The sequence below is a fragment of the Saccostrea cucullata genome, unplaced genomic scaffold (genome assembly GCF_032062105.1).
Source record: "Saccostrea cucullata isolate Sc308-1 unplaced genomic scaffold, CSIRO_AGI_Scuc_v1 ctg14174, whole genome shotgun sequence".
NCBI lineage: Eukaryota > Metazoa > Mollusca > Bivalvia > Ostreida > Ostreidae > Saccostrea > Saccostrea cuccullata.
In genome coordinates, this window is record NW_026920949.1 from 1 (window position 1) to 18033 (window position 18033).

Here is an 18033-nt window from a genome sequence, read left to right on the forward strand (position 1 = left end):
CGGGTTTAACCCAGGGTTTAAAACCCCGGGGATAACCCAGGAAAACTGCCAGTGGGTTTAACGAAAACCCGGAAATTTAGGGTTTAATTTTTTTAAAAGGATATTGTTGTAATTTTGGTTTTTAAAATTTTTTGGTTTTACAATTTTCAAAGGACCCTTTAAAAATTTTTTTTAAATTTTTTAAAACGGAAAAAAATTAAAAACTTTTTCTAAATCTAGAGGAAATTTAATTTGAAAGCTTACAATTGTTCTAAAACCTCAATTTTTTAAGAAGGGGTGAACAATTTATGGGAAATGTTTACTAGAAGTGAAAGGGAATTTTGGGAAAATTTCATTTGATATTGAAGAGAGTTTTGGTTAAATCTTTCGAATTAGGAAAGCCTGAGAATAAAATCTTTTTCCCCCAAAATGCCAGTTTTTGGAATTTAAACTTTTGAAAAAATAAAAACCCAAATTTAGGAAAAGGGGAGACTTTTAAAAAACCTAAATTCAATTTTTTAAAAGAGGGATGGGGAAATTTTAAAAAGGTTAATTTTCAAAAGGGGGTTGGGGTTATAAAGCAAATGCAACCCAAAAATTCCATTTTTCCAAAAGGGGGAGAGTTTAAAAAACCCTTTTGACCTTTCCTGAGGGGAGTTTAAAACTCCAAAAGTTCTTGAGGGGGAAAAAAACAACCTGAAGAATGTTAAAACTCGAAAAATTTTTCCCTTTTAACCCAACTGCTTTATATTTTAAGACAACAATTTTGCCGAATTTTTAAAAATGAATTGGGGATCCTTGTCAGATTTCAGAAATAATACTGGGGCTATTCCTGTTGCCAAATTTTCAATGAACGTTAAACTGCGGGCCAAAACAGGTTTGGCCCAACTTTTGGCCCCAGAGGGAAAACTTGACTGCTTTGGGCCCCAGATTTGGGAATTATCAGAGGAAATTTTAAAAGGGGGCTATGTTAAAAAAGTTTATAAGATTTTGTTTCCACAGGATGTAATTTTTAAGTTTTGTGTTCCACAGGAAAAAAAGGCAAAATTTTCCCGTTTTGGGTGCATTTTGGAAAATTTTACGATACACCGGGCTTTCTCTGGGGGGATTTTTCCAAAATTCAAAGCGGACATTTCTAGGAAAAGGCATTAATAAATTTTCTTAAAAGGATTTGTTTAGAAAATTGCATGTTTGGGTTTTTTGTTACAAAACTTGATTTCTGTTAGAAATTTTCATGTTGGTTTTTCCATCAAATTTAATTTTTTGAAATTTTCTTTGGTTTTCAGGAAATTCAACTTTTTTCATTTGGGAAAAAGGAAAAATTTCGGAAATTTGGAACTTTCCAGTTAGAAAACCCAGGAAAAATGTTTTGGGAAAAACCCCTTTTGAAGAGCCACAAAAAAATTGGGGGAGCCTTGGCCCGTGAAGGAAAACCCCTTTAAAAATCTTGGGGGGACCCCTTTTACAAACGAATTAGTACCACCCGAAATATTTAAAATCTAACCTGTAAGAAAACAATTATAGTGGATTCCCCCACCCCTTGGACACTAGGGATTGGGAGAATCCGTCGTTGGGTTACACATACTTGGAAAAGGCAAAGGAGTTATTTTGGTTTTTAAAATTTCCTAACAATGAAACCTGTAAGAAACTTTAAACAGTAGCTGTTTAAGTGTTAAAACGTAAAACCCAAAAAAAACTTTTAAAAAGGTTTTCCCAAATTGAATTATGGATAAACAACCCCAGGAGAATAAAAAAGGGTTCCCGGTTGGGGCTTAAAAATTTTGGGTAAACCCATTGGCAAACATGGGAAAAGCCCTTACTTGGCTTTTAAAGGGCAAATTTTGGGGGTTTATGACAAAAATGGGAAAATACCAGCTCACTAAACAATATTTGGGCGGGTTGGGGAACTCAAAAACGGGCCAGGTTTTCCAAGCAAAATAAAAAAACAAAAGAACTCCCGACCAGTGTTTCCAAAAAAAAAAAGAAAAACAGGATCCCCTGTAACAATGCTTCAAAGTTTTAGGAAAAGGGCATTTGGTTAAATGAAAATGTGGGTTTTATGACTGATCTCCCTTAAAAGGGCCAATTTTTGAAATTTAAATTTTTTTCCTTAAATTACCTTTAACCAAAACAGTTGAATTGCTTGAATTTTTCCCAATAAATTTAAAAATTTTTACGAACAGAAAAATTAAACCCCCCAAAAAGGGAAAAGACAGGAAGGCCCGAAAACCCAAAAAAAAAGGGGAGGGAGGAGAGACCATTCGAAAAACTAGACTTCAGAAATTTCCGTAGATTTAAACTTATAAACTCCCTTTTGGAAAAAACTGGAATTCCGATTCTCGCTTAAAGATTTCCCTTTTTAAAAATCGAAAACTTAAAATTCCTGTTTTCAAAACCTTTGGGGGTTAAGGGGGTTTTAAACAAAAATAAGAATTTAAAAAAATTTTAAAATTTTTAAAACCCCGAAGTTTTGGGCTTTTCAAACCCAAATAGAAGATTTAAAAATTTGACGAATTTAAAAAGAAATTTTTGAGTTACAAAAAAAACAATTTTTAAGTTTTTTACAAACAATTGTGATAAATAATTATTACAAAACGATTATGAATTTTTTTTACATACAAATTTTGGCATAAAATTTTTCAATTTATTCTTATCAAAAATATTTTTCAAATCCATTAGAATTTATTATATTATTTTTAAAATTTATCTAATTATTAAGTCATTTTCTTAATAATAAATTGAAAACTTTTAAAATTAAAATTTTTTTAAAATATTTAAATTTATTTAAAAAGAAATTTAAAAATTGAAAATTTTCCCAATAAATTACAAAGGGAATTTTTTAAGAAATCCTAACCCAAATATGAAAATTAGGGGGAAAAAGGGGGAAACCCAATTTTGGGGAATTAATTCAACCCTTAACCATATATATTTTAAAAAAGTGACCCCTATTACATTTTAAGGGAAAAGGGTTTGGGCCCATAAATCAGGGCCCCTAATTTACCTAAAAAACCCCTTTCCCTTTTTGGGCCCGAATGGAAAATAAACCCTTTTCTCAAACCCTTTAACCCGTTGGGAAATTGAGGGCCCCGGATAAACCCCCAAATCTTACTCAAAACCCTTTAACCCGGGTTAGGGAAATTGAGGGTTTTGATTGAAATCACCTATAGTTCAAACCCCCTATGACCCAGTACGGATTAAAAGGGTATTGGATTAAATCATTAAATTAGGGTTACCCTTTTACCCGGGTTCAAAGGGTTAGGGGAATGGGCCCAAAAAACACCTACTAGTAACCCTTGAACACCAGATAGAAGGTTTAGGGGTAACCTGATAAACCCTAAATCAGGTTAACTCAGGTTACCCTTTAACCCGGGGGGAAGGGGTTTTGGGGTAACGATAAAACCCCCATATTAACTTAACCCAATTGTCGGAAAAAGGGGTTAAAAAGGTAATGGATAAACCCAAAAAAATTTCCTTAATTACCCTTTAACTTCGTTAGGAAGGGTTAAGGGGAACAAATAAGGATTACCCTAATTAACCCTTTAACCCAGGTTGAAGTTTAAAAGGGGGGAATCAAAAAGAAAAACCCTTAACTTAGGGCCCTTAAAAACCCGGGGGGGAAGGGGGGAGGGGCATAATTAACATCACTTAACTTCAACGAATATGAACCCGATAGAAGGTTTAAAGGGTAACCCTTAAGGACCCTAAAAACTTAAAAGGGGTTTAACCCGGGGGCGAAGGTTAAGGGTAATTTTATTTCACAAAATCCCTTAACTTAACCCTTAACACCAGTATAAAGGTTTTGGGATCCTGATAAAATAAATCCCTTTTAAAATTGACCCTTAACCCGGGTTAGAAGGGTTAGGGTCATCAAATAAAATCAATTTTTAAATTCAGAATTAACCCAGTTGAAGTTTAAAGGGGGGAATCAAAATAAAATCATTACCTTAATTAAACCCAAATTCCCGGGGGTTTAAGGGGGGAGGGGGAATCAATTAAGCACCTCACTTAATTACAACCCGATTGAACTCAGATTGAGTTAAAAGGGTATAATGGACCCAAAATCATTAACTTAGGGGCCCTAAACTTCCGGGGGGGAAGTTTAGGGGAAAAATTTAAAACCCCTTTAAATTAAACCGAATATGAACTCAAAGGTTTTAAAGGATAACCCGGGTGGCCCAAAATTAGGGTTAATCATTGACCCTTTAACTTCCCGGAATTAGGGTAAATCAAATACATTAAAAACCCGAATTGAACCCCCAAAAATAAAAAAATTTAAAAGGGTAAACCCCCTAACCCTGAAAAAGGTTTAAAGGGGGGAACCCTAACTCCTTCCAATTATTAATCAAATAACATCAAATAATTACAGCCCAAATTTAAAACCAGAATAAGTTAAGGGTTTAAACCCCCATAACCCTGTCGGGAGGGTTAGGGGTTTTTAAATAATTAATTAAGAAAGGGGTTTGGGGGAGGGTTAAGGGTATGGGTTTTGTTTGGGTTAGGGTTAGGGTTAGGGTTAGGGTTAGGGTTAGGGTTAGGGTTAGGGTTAGGGTTAGGGTTAGGGTTAGGGTTAGGTTGGTTAGGGGTTGGGGTGGGTTGTATTTTAGGGTTGGGTTATTTTGGGAAAAAGGGGTTTTGGGGTTTTGGGTTTTTGGGTTATAGGGTTATAACTGTTTTGGGGTTTAATGGGATTTTTTAAACAAGGTAATTTTTAATTTTTTTTTTTTTAAATTTTTTTTTTTGTGTTTTTAGAAACAAACCTTTTTATGGTTATTTAATTTTTATTTTCTTAAAAAATTTGGAAATATTTTAATTTTTTTTTTTTAAGGAAAAATTTTTGTTTTTTTTGGCAACCACCTTTAAATAAAATGTATTTTCATTAATTTTAATATTTTTTAATTATTTAGAACAATTGAAAGAAATAAGTTTGATTTAAATTTGCTGGTATGAAAATTTGGGATCCCGGTTTTTGGTATACCCTTTAACCCTTTTAAAATTTTAAGGGTTCCCCAGGAAAAAATTTAATAAACCCGGGTATAACCCAAGATATACCCGGGTATAACCCAGGATAAACCCGGGTATAACCCAAGATATACCCGGGTATAACCCAGGATATACCTGGGTATAACCCAGGATAAACCCGGGTATAACCCGAGATATACCCGGGTATAACCCAGGATATACCTGGGTATAACCCAGGTATAATCCAGGATATACCCGGGTCTAACCCAGGATAAACCCAAGTCTAACCCAGAATATACACGGGTTTAACCCAGGGTTATTTTTATGCAGGATTTTTTGATATTGTTAGTATAATTTTCAGCACATGAATTTTTTCTGGATTTTACATCTTTTGCAAAGAGTACCATTCTAAAAACAATGTTTTTCTAATTTCAGATGGACGTTGATGAAAGTGTACAAACTTTTTCTGAAACCGTGCAAGAGAACTTTAATTTAGCAAAGCTATACAATTCTTTATCTGAAACACCTCAACTCTTTTTAAGAAGGGATGAACGAATTTATGGAAGATGTTTGACAGTCGATGAAGTAGACAGAGAAGTATGGTTGAGATATTCATTCGATATTGATGGATGCGTTTTGGAATTAAAATCTTTGACAGCAATTAGAATGCCAGTGAGACATATTACTCTGTTTCCCCACGATCATGCCAGTTTACGGAATGTTAGAAGCGTTTTGAAAAAACATATAAAATTACCACAGTATAGTAAAAGCGAACTCATGACATTTTCAAACAGCCTAGGCTTTCAATTATTCTATGAGAGGGGATGGGAATGTTGGATAGGATTAATTCCTGTGCACCAAATGCATTCAGTTGCGTTATCAAAGCAGCAAGTAAGACAACAAACCTTAGCCACCTTTTTCCAGCTGAGGGAAAGTTTTAAAACTTCACTAATGACACTTGCCTTGAGGGGGGAGGCAACGAGAACTCTGCAAAAGAATGACATTAATGACGCTCGAAAAATGTTCATTTTACCTGATGACTGTTGTCCCATACTCGAAGCATTGCAAACATCTTTAGACGAACTGCCTCAAAGTGGATTTTTAAGACCAATCATATTTTGCTTCAGATTTGGTGAAAAAATGACATGTGGGCTATCCTTGTCAGATTTCTTTACCGAATTAATACTGCGTACAACTATTCATGTTGCCGGAAACATTTTGTCAGACAGTGAAGACGTTGATCTGCTTTGGTCCACAGTAGGTTTGGAACAAGTTATTGGCCACAGAGGAACACTAAGTAGCTGCTTATCGTTCACAGACTGCGGTAATTATCAGAGCAATTTAGATGGCAGAGCAATGGATGTTAAAGATTGTTTGATGAAGATTTGTCGTTTTCCACAAGATGTTCAATTTGTACAGCTTTATGCTGACATTCCACACCGGCAACCAAATGGACGATATCATCCAGTGTCTGGCTGCATTGTTGGGGGTATGTGTTTCCCACGATCGACAGCGGAAGCATTTCTACGTGACGCAGAGCATTATATATCAACATTACAAAGTAACTGGACATTGCTGAGGAAAAGTGCATGTAGGATAGAATTTGTCGTCTCACAGGATTCTGTTGCAGACCATTTGCATGCCTTGGATTTTATTGATATAACAAATCTTGAATTTCTGTTAGAAAGTTGTCCTATGTTGGTGCCTTTTCCCAGTCAAATTCTCACATGCATTAGACATTTGGGCTTATGGATTTGCAAGGAACTTCAGGAACTTTTGAACGAGTATCAGAAAACAGGAAATGTGCTTGCTACCTGGCAATCCTACCAGTTAGAACTAGCCTCAGAAAAAATGTTGTGGGGAAAACCACTTTGTGGAAGGAGCACAACATACTCAATAAATCTGGGACCCGGCGCTCTTGGACCCAGTCGGAGTGTGAGTGACCACTTTGGATTCCTATCTTTAGAAGTGTACTCAACCTGTATGCAAAACGAATATAGTATTCCACCACCAGAAATATGGACAACATCTGAGGCTATAAGTAAGATGATAACACGATCAGTGGGATTACACGATCACTTGGATGGCAGCTACGGAGTTATTGGTAGACATCTGGTCGTTGCCTTACTACATGACTTGCACGAAACTGGCAAGATGGCTAGTTATGTTCTGTTTGAAGATTTCCTAAGACAGATGAAGTCCTGTAAGACCACTTTTAATACAGTAGGAGCTGTAACCCTCAAGTCGCTAGTAAAACTGCTAACAACAAACAGGAGAACTAATGCCCAAATGGTTTTTCCCAGCTTGAACTTACTTTTGGATAAAAGTAACCTTCCATTGGCAGAGATCATAGAGGCCGGATTACTGGAACTGGAGCTTAAACATTTTCCCGCGGTGACCACATACGACAAACATGGAAACATGACCCTTACTTGGTCCTTTAAGGACAAGTTTTGGGCGGTTGTGTATGACAAAGAATCGACAGATATCACCGAAGCTACACTAATTACAATATCTGATCTAGTTAAAGGTGAACTCGAAAAACGGGGCCTTGTGTATCCAAGCAAAATAAAGAAAACACCAAAGATACTTCCCTGGGTATCAATGTGTCTTCGAAAGTTGAAAAGAGAGAAAATGGACATGGATCAAACAGTGATAACAATGACGTTCATAAGCTGTATTGCTCTTTTGATGCAGGGCCATTTCGTTGAATATGACAGGCTAGTGGTTCTTATGACTGATCTACCCTTACACAAGAACAAGTTGATTGCATTAGAGATTTTGTCCAAGTTACAATTGGCCAATTTTAGATTCCGCAATTTGCAGTTGAATCGCTTGCACTTTACAATCCCACATAAACTGGAAATATTGACAGGAGAAGAACAGAAAACTAACAAAAAGGACGAGAGAAAGGAAACAGAACAGGAAGTCGCAGAACTACCTGGAAATGTCACTGATGAATATGGTGATCGCGATGATGACCCCATTCTTTTTGATAAAAACATAGGACTTCGGAGAACTTCCTCCTGCTACCCGATTTCCACATCTTATAAAGCTCCCTGGTCGGCACAAGAGCTGGAATTCCTGCATGCTCAAAGCTTGGAGAAGATAAGCGTTCACCAAAAATACGAACACTTTAAATTACAGTGTTTAAAATCAAATATTCCTTTCCGTACGTTCAGGGCTTTCGAAACAAAACTGAAGAGAGTTTCAAATAAATAAGCACATTTAAACACACCGAAATGTTTTGACGCTTTTATAAACTTTCTCAAGTCAGAAGATATAACAGTTTTGGACGGAAATGTAGGAGTTAGAGAGATAATTCGAGATGATACAAAAAAAAAACATTTATGAATTGTTTTTTTTAACATTTAACAGTTGTTGACCTATAATAATTTATTACTGATGAAATGTCTGATGTTATGAATATTTGCAATGTCTACATATGAAATTAATAAAGGTCATGAGAGTTTTTCCAATTTATTTCGTATCAGATTACATAATTTTGCGTTAAATCCGATTCAGAACCTTTTGACTTATATTTACATATTAAACATTTATCGAAAAGTTACTTAAGTCATGTTTCTTAATTAATAAAATTGAAAACTGCATAACATAATATATTCTGTCGAAGCTGATTCCAAATATCTATTTAGAAAGAAAATAACAATTTTTAGTAAAGTAACCCAAGGAAGTGATTAAGAACATCCATTTACCCCAAGGAATGATTATTTTATCGGGATCATATTTTCACAAAATCACAAAATCCGTTAAATTCCCCTAGAGAGAATACGCTGAATTGTTGAACGCATTTTATATTTTATCAGAAGGTTTAAATTCGCAGGAATAAGTCTTTGTCTGCGAATAAAGCATAAATAAATAACACACAAAAAAACCTATGTCAAAAGTGTTGTTCGTTTTACAAAAATTGTTTTATATTTTAGAACGTTCACCATAATATGTTTTCCCTAACTCTAAATGCATTACAGGACAAGACTGGACTCTAGAATTTGACAGCTGCAAACACTTACCTAAGAACGCTGAGCTTGTGAATTCACAATACACAAAGGGGTGTGAAGTGCGCTTTCCCATCACTCAGAGCGCGCGCTAACGTTGACACAGCTAGCTGCAGTCATTTGTACCTTGTCACTCCTATAGTGTGGACGGCTATTTCCGTACAAGAATTAGGATCCTTTAAATTGAAAGCAATTCTTAGAGGTAAGAATTAATTTTTATGGGCTGCAAAATTTAGTATTTGGTTCTCTCTGAGCAGCTTCAAATAAATAGTTATTTGTGAATGAAGGTGTAATTATTGAGTATGTATAGACCTTCAAAGATAAGACAATAAAACTCCTATTATACATAAGATTAGTATGTTTTGGTTTTATGAAATTATAATATCTTCCCACAAATTTGTTTTTCCAATTATTTTGCGATGTTCACTTGTATTACAGATTTGTCATTCGTCTTGTAAAAGAAGTATGGAGAAAGGAAATCTATCAGAAGGTATTGTAGTTTACATGTTTCTGGAAAGATATTTTCTATAGCAAGCATATTTTAACTTCACATACCATTTTCATTTTGATAGATGAAAACGACGCAAAGTATGAAGGTTTGCGAGAATTCGTTATGGAGACTATGGTAAAGTTTAGTAATGAATTGAAAGAAGTTAAAGTCAGGGTGGAGACCCTAGAAAGTGAAGTTGAGTCCGGAAAGGGAGTTAAAAGAAAGTTAATAGAAGAGGAGAGTGAGGAGGAGGAGGAAGAAGAAGAAGTTGCCTTGTCGGTGGATGATTTGAAAGAAGACATGCGAGAGAAAGTCGAGGAAGTATTAGAGGGCATCACCTACCGTCCAGAGAAAGAGAAAGTCAGCCAACTTCAGCTTGCATATATCCATTATTGGGTAGGGGTGCAGGAGACAAATACACCAAGTAAGTATAACATATTCTCTGTAGATTAACGGGAAAGGATATTAATTAATGAGAATAAAAATGATTGTGTTGGCTGACGTTTTTGAATAATTCCCTTGTTATAAAGTATTTTGAAAAAGTTAACTGTTATTTCGTGTTAAATAGCAAAATTGGTGGATATCCAAAAACTGATCGAGGAGGGAGTGCGGGATAGAATTTGGGCCCCAGAGTGGAAGCCGGACATTAAGGGCGATTTTGCACTCTATTTACAAGAGAAGGTGAAAAATATCGTGAAGAAGAAAAGAGCGCAAAGAGAGAAAGCAAGACTCCAGAAGGAACTTGAAGAGCTGGTGGGAGATAGTCTAAAATGAACATTGGCAAAATTGAGAAGCGTTAATTGTGAAAAGAATTCTTCTAAGTTTTCATTATTATTATTTCACAATTATATGTGAAAGTCTGTAATTCATGATGGGTTGTTTAATGACAAGGTTAAAAATTAATGGCTTAAATTGATATAAATAAATGTGAATCGTTTCAATTCTTGTATTATGGACTTAATTGATATTTTTCTCGTATTTTGTCAGATCATTCTGTCATTTGACAGCAAGTTTGTAAGATAATCACTGAATTGCATGTTTTGCTGTGTACTTTTTAATAAGGAATATTAAAAAAATGATCATAGCACAGATTGAAAAATAAATAAATAAATGATTTTTATATGAAACAGTTGTTTATTTTTAACCCCCCAAAAATGCAAAGGTGCATGAATTAAATATTCGGATTACAATTTAATTCTGATTTTTTAGGTTGCATTGACTTTTCTGTTAAATTGGGTCAAAAAATTCTTTTTCCAGATATTATGTGATAGTAAATTACCTGAATAAATTCTACAATAAGGGTTTACTCTGTATGACAATTTGAACTTCATGCCTCTGGGCAGAATTGGTATGATAATTAATTATATTAAAAATCAATTACAATAAGCAGATATCAAGACATAAGACATCTGAAAACATAAGGATTTAACATTTCTTAGGGCTCAATTAATTGAACATTATCTATTATTATGACTTTAGAATATTAACGATACATATGAAGTTAAGAATGATGAACAAAATATTAACAAGAAAACGAAGACTGAAAAAAGGGCTACATCAAGGTTATTCCTTACACTTCCGCATTTGGATAGATTTAAAAACTCATGCAAATGGACTTGGTATAACTATCATTCAACCCCAATCAGAACAAGACATATGAGGTTTAAGGAGATAAAACTGGACGAAGACTTCAAGAAAGGGTAAACTCGGACTCATCCATTTAAATTCTGGGTTCGGGAAGGCCTGAGGTTCATTCTATTAAACATCATCTACTTATATCTACTTATATAACAACCCAAATATAAACACCAGATATGAAGTTTAAAGGAATAACCGTCGAAGGACCCTAAAAATCAGGGTAAACTCAGGGTTGACCCTTTAACTTCTCCTTAACTTACAACCCGTAGATGAACATCAGATATGAAGTTTAGAGGTTCAATCCATTAATCATCATCTCCTTAACTTACAACCCTAATATGAACACCAGATATGAACTTTAAAAGGATAACCCTGGTTCAACCCTGAAAATCAGGGTTAACTCAGGGTTGACCCTAAAACTTCCAGGTTGGGGTAGGGTTGAGGGTTTATTCGATTGAACATCATCACCTTAACTCACAACCCGAATATAAACGCCAGATATGAAGTTTAAAGGGATAACCCTGCATAAACCCTGAAAATCAGAGTTAACTCAGTGTTAACCCTTTAACTTCCGGGTTGGGCCAGGGTTGAGGGTTCATTCGATTGAACATCACCTACTTAGCTCACAACCCGAATATGAACACCAGATATGAAGTTTAAAGGGATAACCCTGCATAAATCCTGAAAATCAGGGTTAACTCAGGGTTGACCCTTTAACTTCCGGGTTAGGCAAGGGTTGAGGGTTCATTCGATTGAACATCATCTCCTTAAGTTACAACCCGAATATGAACACCAGCTATGAAGTTTAAAGGGATAACAGATATGGAATTAAAATTTAAAGGGATAACCCTTGCATAAACCGGGAAAATCAGAGTTAACTCAGGGTAAACCCTTTAACTTACAACCCGGGTTGAACACCAGGATTGAGGGTTAAATCCTAATTGAACAGGGTTAACATTTTCAAGGTTGACCCTTTTACATGTTACTTGGTCCTTTAATCACAAGTGGCGGTTGATGACAAAGTTACAACAGATATCACCGAAGCTAAACACTAATAAACAATAAAATCTAGTTAAAGGTGAACTCGAAAAACGGGGCCGGGCAGGGTGTATCCAAGCAAAATAAAGAAAAACACTAATATATCAATGTGTATAAAGATTAAAGGGATAACCCTGCATAAACCCTGAAAATCAGGGTTAACTCAGGGTTGACCCTTTAACTTCCGGGTTCGGGAAGGGTTGAGGGGTCAATCGATAAACCATCACTTCATTAGCTTACAACCCAAATATGAACACCACTTAAAGGGATAACCCTGCATAAACCCTGAAAAAGGGTTAACCCTTTAACTTCCATAGGGTTACCCTGAAAAAGGTTACAACCCGAATATGAACACTAGCTATGAAGTTTAAAGGGATAACCCAGCATAAACCCTGAAATCAGGGTTCAACCATCACCTCCTTAGCTTACAACCCGAATATGAACACCAGATATGAAGTTCAAAGGGATAACCCTGAATGGACCCTTAAAATCAGGGTTAACTCAGGGTTCACCCTTTAACTTCCGGGTTCGGGAAGGGTTGAGGGGTCAATCTAACAACAATCACGTACTAAGCTTACAACCCGAATATGAACACCAGATATGAAGTTTAAAGAGATAACCCTGCATAAACCCTGAAAATCAGGGTTAACTCAGGGTTGACCCTTTAACTTCCGGGTTTGGGCAGGGTTGAGGGTTTTTTGGATTGAACATCATCTCATTAACTAACAACCCGAATATGAACACCAGATATGAAGTTTAAAGTGATAACCCTGCATTAACCCTGAAAATAAGGGTTAACTCAGGGTTGACCCTTTAACTTCCGGGTTCGGGCAGGGTTGAGGGGTCAATCGATCAACCATCACCTACTTAGCTTACAACCCGAATATGAACACCAGAGATGAAGTTTAAAGGGATAACCCTGAATGGACCCTAAAAATCAGGGTTAACTCAGGGTTGACCCTTTAACTTCCGGGTTCGGGCAGGGTTGAGGGTTCAATCGATTAAAGCATCATCCTACTTAGCTTACAACCCGAATATGAACACCAGATATGAAGTTTAAAGGGATAACCCTGCATAAACCCTGAAAATCAGGGTTAACTCAGGGTTGACCCTTTAACTTCCGGGTTCGGGAAGGGTTGAGGGTTTTTTGGATTGAACATCACCTACTTAGCTTACAACCCGAATATGAACACCAGAGATGAAGTTTAAAGGGATAACCCTGAATGGACCCTAAAAATCAGGGTTAACTCAGGGTTGACCCTTTAACTTCCGGGTTCGGGAAGGGTTGAGGGGTCAATCGATCAACCATCACCTACTTAGCTTACAACCCGAATATGAACACCAGATATGAAGTTTAAAGGGATAACCCTGCAACAACCCTGAAAATCAGGGTTAACTCAGGGTTGACTCTTTAACTTCCGGGTTCGGGCAGGGTTGAGGGGTCAATCGATCAACCATCACCTACTAAGCTTACAACCCGAATATGAACACCAGATATGAAGTTTAAAGGGATAACCCTGCATAAACCCTGAAAATCAGGGTTAACTCAGGGTTGACCCTTTAACTTCCGGGTTCGGGAAGGGTTGAGGGTTTTTTGGATTGAACATTACCTACTTAGCTTACAACCCAAATATGAACACCAGATATGAAGTTTAAAGGGATAACCCTGAATAAACCCTAAAAATCAGGGTTAACTCAGGGTTGACCCTTTAACTTCCGGGTTCGGGAAGGGTTGAGGGTTTTTTGGATTGAACATCACCTACTTAGCTTACAACCCGAATATGAACACCAGATATGAAGTTTAAAGGGATAACCCTGCATAAACCCTGAAAATCAGGGTTAACTCAGGGTTGACCCTTTAACTTCCGGGTTCGGGAAGGGTTGAGGGGTCAATCGATCAACCATCACCTACTTAGCTTACAACCCGAATATGAACACCAGATATGAAGTTTAAAGGGATAACCCTGAATGGACCCTGAAAATCAGGGTTAACTCAGGGTTGACCCTTTAACTTCCGGGTTCGGGCAGGGTTGAGGGGTCAATCGATCAACCATCACCTCCTTAGCTTACAACCCGAATATGAACACCAGATATGAAGTTTAAAGGGATAACCCTGCATAAACCCTGAAAATCAGGGTTAACTCAGGGTTGACCCTTTAACTTCCGGGTTCGGGCAGGGTTGAGGGGTCAATCGATCAACCATCACCTACTTAGCTTACAACCCGAATATGAACACCAGATATGAAGTTTAAAGGGATAACCCTGCATAAACCCTGAAAATCAGGGTTAACTCAGGGTTGACCCTTTAACTTCCGGGTTCGGGAAGGGTTGAGGGTTTTTTGGATTGAACATTACCTACTTAGCTTACAACCCAAATATGAACACCAGATATGAAGTTTAAAGGGATAACCCTGAATAAACCCTAAAAATCAGGGTTAACTCAGGGTTGACCCTTTAACTTCCGGGTTCGGGAAGGGTTGAGGGTTTTTTGGATTGAACATCACCTACTTAGCTTACAACCCGAATATGAACACCAGATATGAAGTTTAAAGGGATAACCCTGCATAAACCCTGAAAATCAGGGTTAACTCAGGGTTGACCCTTTAACTTCCGGGTTCGGGCAGGGTTGAGGGGTCAATCGATCAACCATCACCTACTTAGCTTACAACCCGAATATGAACACCAGATATGAAGTTTAAAGGGATAACCCTGAATGGACCCTGAAAATCAGGGTTAACTCAGGGTTGACCCTTTAACTTCCGGGTTCGGGCAGGGTTGAGGGGTCAATCGATCAACCATCACCTCCTTAGCTTATAACCCGAATATGAACACCAGATATGAAGTTTAAAGGGATAACCCTGCAACAACCCTGAAAATCAGGGTTAACTCAGGGTTGACTCTTTAACTTCCGGGTTCGGGCAGGGTTGAGTGGTCAATCGATCAACCATCACCTACTAAGCTTACAACCCGAATATGAACACCAGATATGAAGTTTAAAGGGATAACCCTGCAACAACCCTGAAAATCAGGGTTAAGTCAGGGTTGACCCTTTAACTTCCGGGTTCGAGAAGGGTTGAGGGTTTTTTGGATTGAACATTACCTACTTAGCTTACAACCCAAATATGAACACCAGATATGAAGTTTAAAGGGATAACCCTGAATAAACCCTAAAAATCAGGGTTAACTCAGGGTTGACCCTTTAACTTCCGGGTTCGGGAAGGGTTGAGGGTTTTTTGGATTGAACATTACCTACTTAGCTTACAACCCGAATATGAACACCAGATATGAAGTTTAAAGGGATAACCCTGCATAAACCCTGAAAATCAGGGTTAACTCAGGGTTAGGGTTAGGGTTAGGGTTAGGGTTAGGGTTAGGGTTAGGGTTAGGGTTAGGGTATAGGCACTTTGACGTGATGCGGGTGCGGGAATGCGGAACTCCGCCTATTTTATCACGTGATTGTCAATCATTTTATTGTGAAAGTAGGTATTTTGTTGCTGGATTTCTTTCGATTCAGACGCTTATATACTGTGGTGTATTTAATGGGTGATTTTCTTAATCTAAGGTAATATTTCAATTGATTTTTTTTAATTGCTAATTATTATGTGTTTTTTGAGAAAACAACGACATCTTTTTTTAGAAGTTATGCATAACTTTGCCTTATTTTAGCATTCAAAATTTACGAAAGTATATTGAATTATTTGTGTTTAAAAGGACAAAGTTTATGTATATTTTTTGTATTTTTCAGTTATACCTGGTAAATAAAAGTGTATTTTCAATAAGTAATTATGATATATTCCTTTTAATTATACAATAAGAGCATATTGATTGAAATTAAGGTCATTGATTAAAATTAAAATCATGCTGGGTATGAACACCAGTGGTATACCCAGGTATACCCTTGGTATACCCGGGTTTAACCCGGGTATACCCTAGGTATACCCGGGTTTAACCCGGGTATACCCAGGTATACCCGGGTTTAACCCAGATATACCTGGGTTTAACCCAGGATATACCCGGGGATATACCCGGGTATAACCCAGGATAAACCCGGGTATAACCCGGGTATAACCCAGGATTAACCCGGGTATAACCCGAGATATACCTGGGTTTAACCCTGGATAAACCCGGGTATAACCCAAGATATACTCGGGTATAACCCAGGATAAACCCGGGTATAACCCAGGATTAACCCGGGTATAACCCGAGATATACCCAGGTATAACCCAGGATATACCTGGGTATAACCCAGGTATAATCCAGGATATACCCGGGTTTAACCCAGGATAAACCCAAGTCTAACCCAGAATATACACGGGTTTAACCCAGGGTTATTTTTATGCAGGATTTTTTGATATTGTTAGTATAATTTTCAGCACATGAATTTTTTCTGGATTTTACATCTTTTGCAAAGAGTACCATTCTAAAAACAATGTTTTTCTAATTTCAGATGGACGTTGATGAAAGTGTACAAACTTTTTCTGAAACCGTGCAAGAGAACTTTAATTTAGCAAAGCTATACAATTCTTTATCTGAAACACCTCAACTCTTTTTAAGAAGGGATGAACGAATTTATGGAAGATGTTTGACAGTCGATGAAGTAGACAGAGAAGTATGGTTGAGATATTCATTCGATATTGATGGATGCGTTTTGGAATTAAAATCTTTGACAGCAATTAGAATGCCAGTGAGACATATTACTCTGTTTCCCCACGATCATGCCAGTTTACGGAATGTTAGAAGCGTTTTGAAAAAACATATAAAATTACCACAGTATAGTAAAAGCGAACTCATGACATTTTCAAACAGCCTAGGCTTTCAATTATTCTATGAGAGGGGATGGGAATGTTGGATAGGATTAATTCCTGTGCACCAAATGCATTCAGTTGCGTTATCAAAGCAGCAAGTAAGACAACAAACCTTAGCCACCTTTTTCCAGCTGAGGGAAAGTTTTAAAACTTCACTAATGACACTTGCCTTGAGGGGGGAGGCAACGAGAACTCTGCAAAAGAATGACATTAATGACGCTCGAAAAATGTTCATTTTACCTGATGACTGTTGTCCCATACTCGAAGCATTGCAAACATCTTTAGACGAACTGCCTCAAAGTGGATTTTTAAGACCAATCATATTTTGCTTCAGATTTGGTGAAAAAATGACATGTGGGCTATCCTTGTCAGATTTCTTTACCGAATTAATACTGCGTACAACTATTCATGTTGCCGGAAACATTTTGTCAGACAGTGAAGACGTTGATCTGCTTTGGTCCACAGTAGGTTTGGAACAAGTTATTGGCCACAGAGGAACACTAAGTAGCTGCTTATCGTTCACAGACTGCGGTAATTATCAGAGCAATTTAGATGGCAGAGCAATGGATGTTAAAGATTGTTTGATGAAGATTTGTCGTTTTCCACAAGATGTTCAATTTGTACAGCTTTATGCTGACATTCCACACCGGCAACCAAATGGACGATATCATCCAGTGTCTGGCTGCATTGTTGGGGGTATGTGTTTCCCACGATCGACAGCGGAAGCATTTCTACGTGACGCAGAGCATTATATATCAACATTACAAAGTAACTGGACATTGCTGAGGAAAAGTGCATGTAGGATAGAATTTGTCGTCTCACAGGATTCTGTTGCAGACCATTTGCATGCCTTGGATTTTATTGATATAACAAATCTTGAATTTCTGTTAGAAAGTTGTCCTATGTTGGTGCCTTTTCCCAGTCAAATTCTCACATGCATTAGACATTTGGGCTTATGGATTTGCAAGGAACTTCAGGAACTTTTGAACGAGTATCAGAAAACAGGAAATGTGCTTGCTACCTGGCAATCCTACCAGTTAGAACTAGCCTCAGAAAAAATGTTGTGGGGAAAACCACTTTGTGGAAGGAGCACAACATACTCAATAAA

The 18033-nt window shown here is 37.1% G+C and overlaps 3 protein-coding genes across 3 annotated transcripts; all 3 read left to right on the forward strand.

The window, feature by feature from the left end:
* Positions 1 to 5441: 5441 nt before the first annotated feature.
* On the forward strand, positions 5442 to 8461 carry LOC134258818 (uncharacterized). Its single transcript, XM_062741402.1, has one exon. The coding sequence runs from the start codon at positions 5605 to 5607 to the stop codon at positions 8158 to 8160; it is 2556 nt and encodes an 851-aa protein (XP_062597386.1). The 5' UTR covers positions 5442 to 5604; the 3' UTR covers positions 8161 to 8461.
* Positions 8462 to 9359: 898 nt separating this feature from the next.
* On the forward strand, positions 9360 to 10395 carry LOC134258819 (uncharacterized). Its single transcript, XM_062741404.1, has 3 exons — positions 9360 to 9444; positions 9527 to 9868; positions 10013 to 10395. The coding sequence occupies exons 1-3, from the start codon at positions 9420 to 9422 to the stop codon at positions 10216 to 10218; spliced, it is 573 nt and encodes a 190-aa protein (XP_062597388.1). The 5' UTR covers positions 9360 to 9419; the 3' UTR covers positions 10219 to 10395.
* A 6240-nt stretch (positions 10396 to 16635) lies between these two features.
* Positions 16636 to 18028, forward strand: LOC134258817 (uncharacterized; the record flags this gene model as incomplete). Its single annotated transcript, XM_062741401.1, has 1 exon — positions 16636 to 18028. A coding segment is annotated over exon 1 (1230 nt), but the record flags the coding sequence as incomplete, so codon positions are not given.
* Positions 18029 to 18033: the final 5 nt, after the last annotated feature.

Bases quoted from the DNA above. Each gene is read 5' to 3' on its own strand.
- LOC134258818 (XM_062741402.1), top strand. From the start codon at position 5,605: ATGCCAGTGAGACATATTACTCTGTTTCCCCACGATCATGCCAGTTTA.
- LOC134258819 (XM_062741404.1), top strand. From the start codon at position 9,420: ATGGAGAAAGGAAATCTATCAGAAG. The intron at 9,445-9,526 runs GTATTGTAGTTT...TCATTTTGATAG, and splicing joins GAAAGGAAATCTATCAGAAG to ATGAAAACGACGCAAAGTAT. The intron at 9,869-10,012 runs GTAAGTATAACA...CGTGTTAAATAG, and splicing joins GCAGGAGACAAATACACCAA to CAAAATTGGTGGATATCCAA.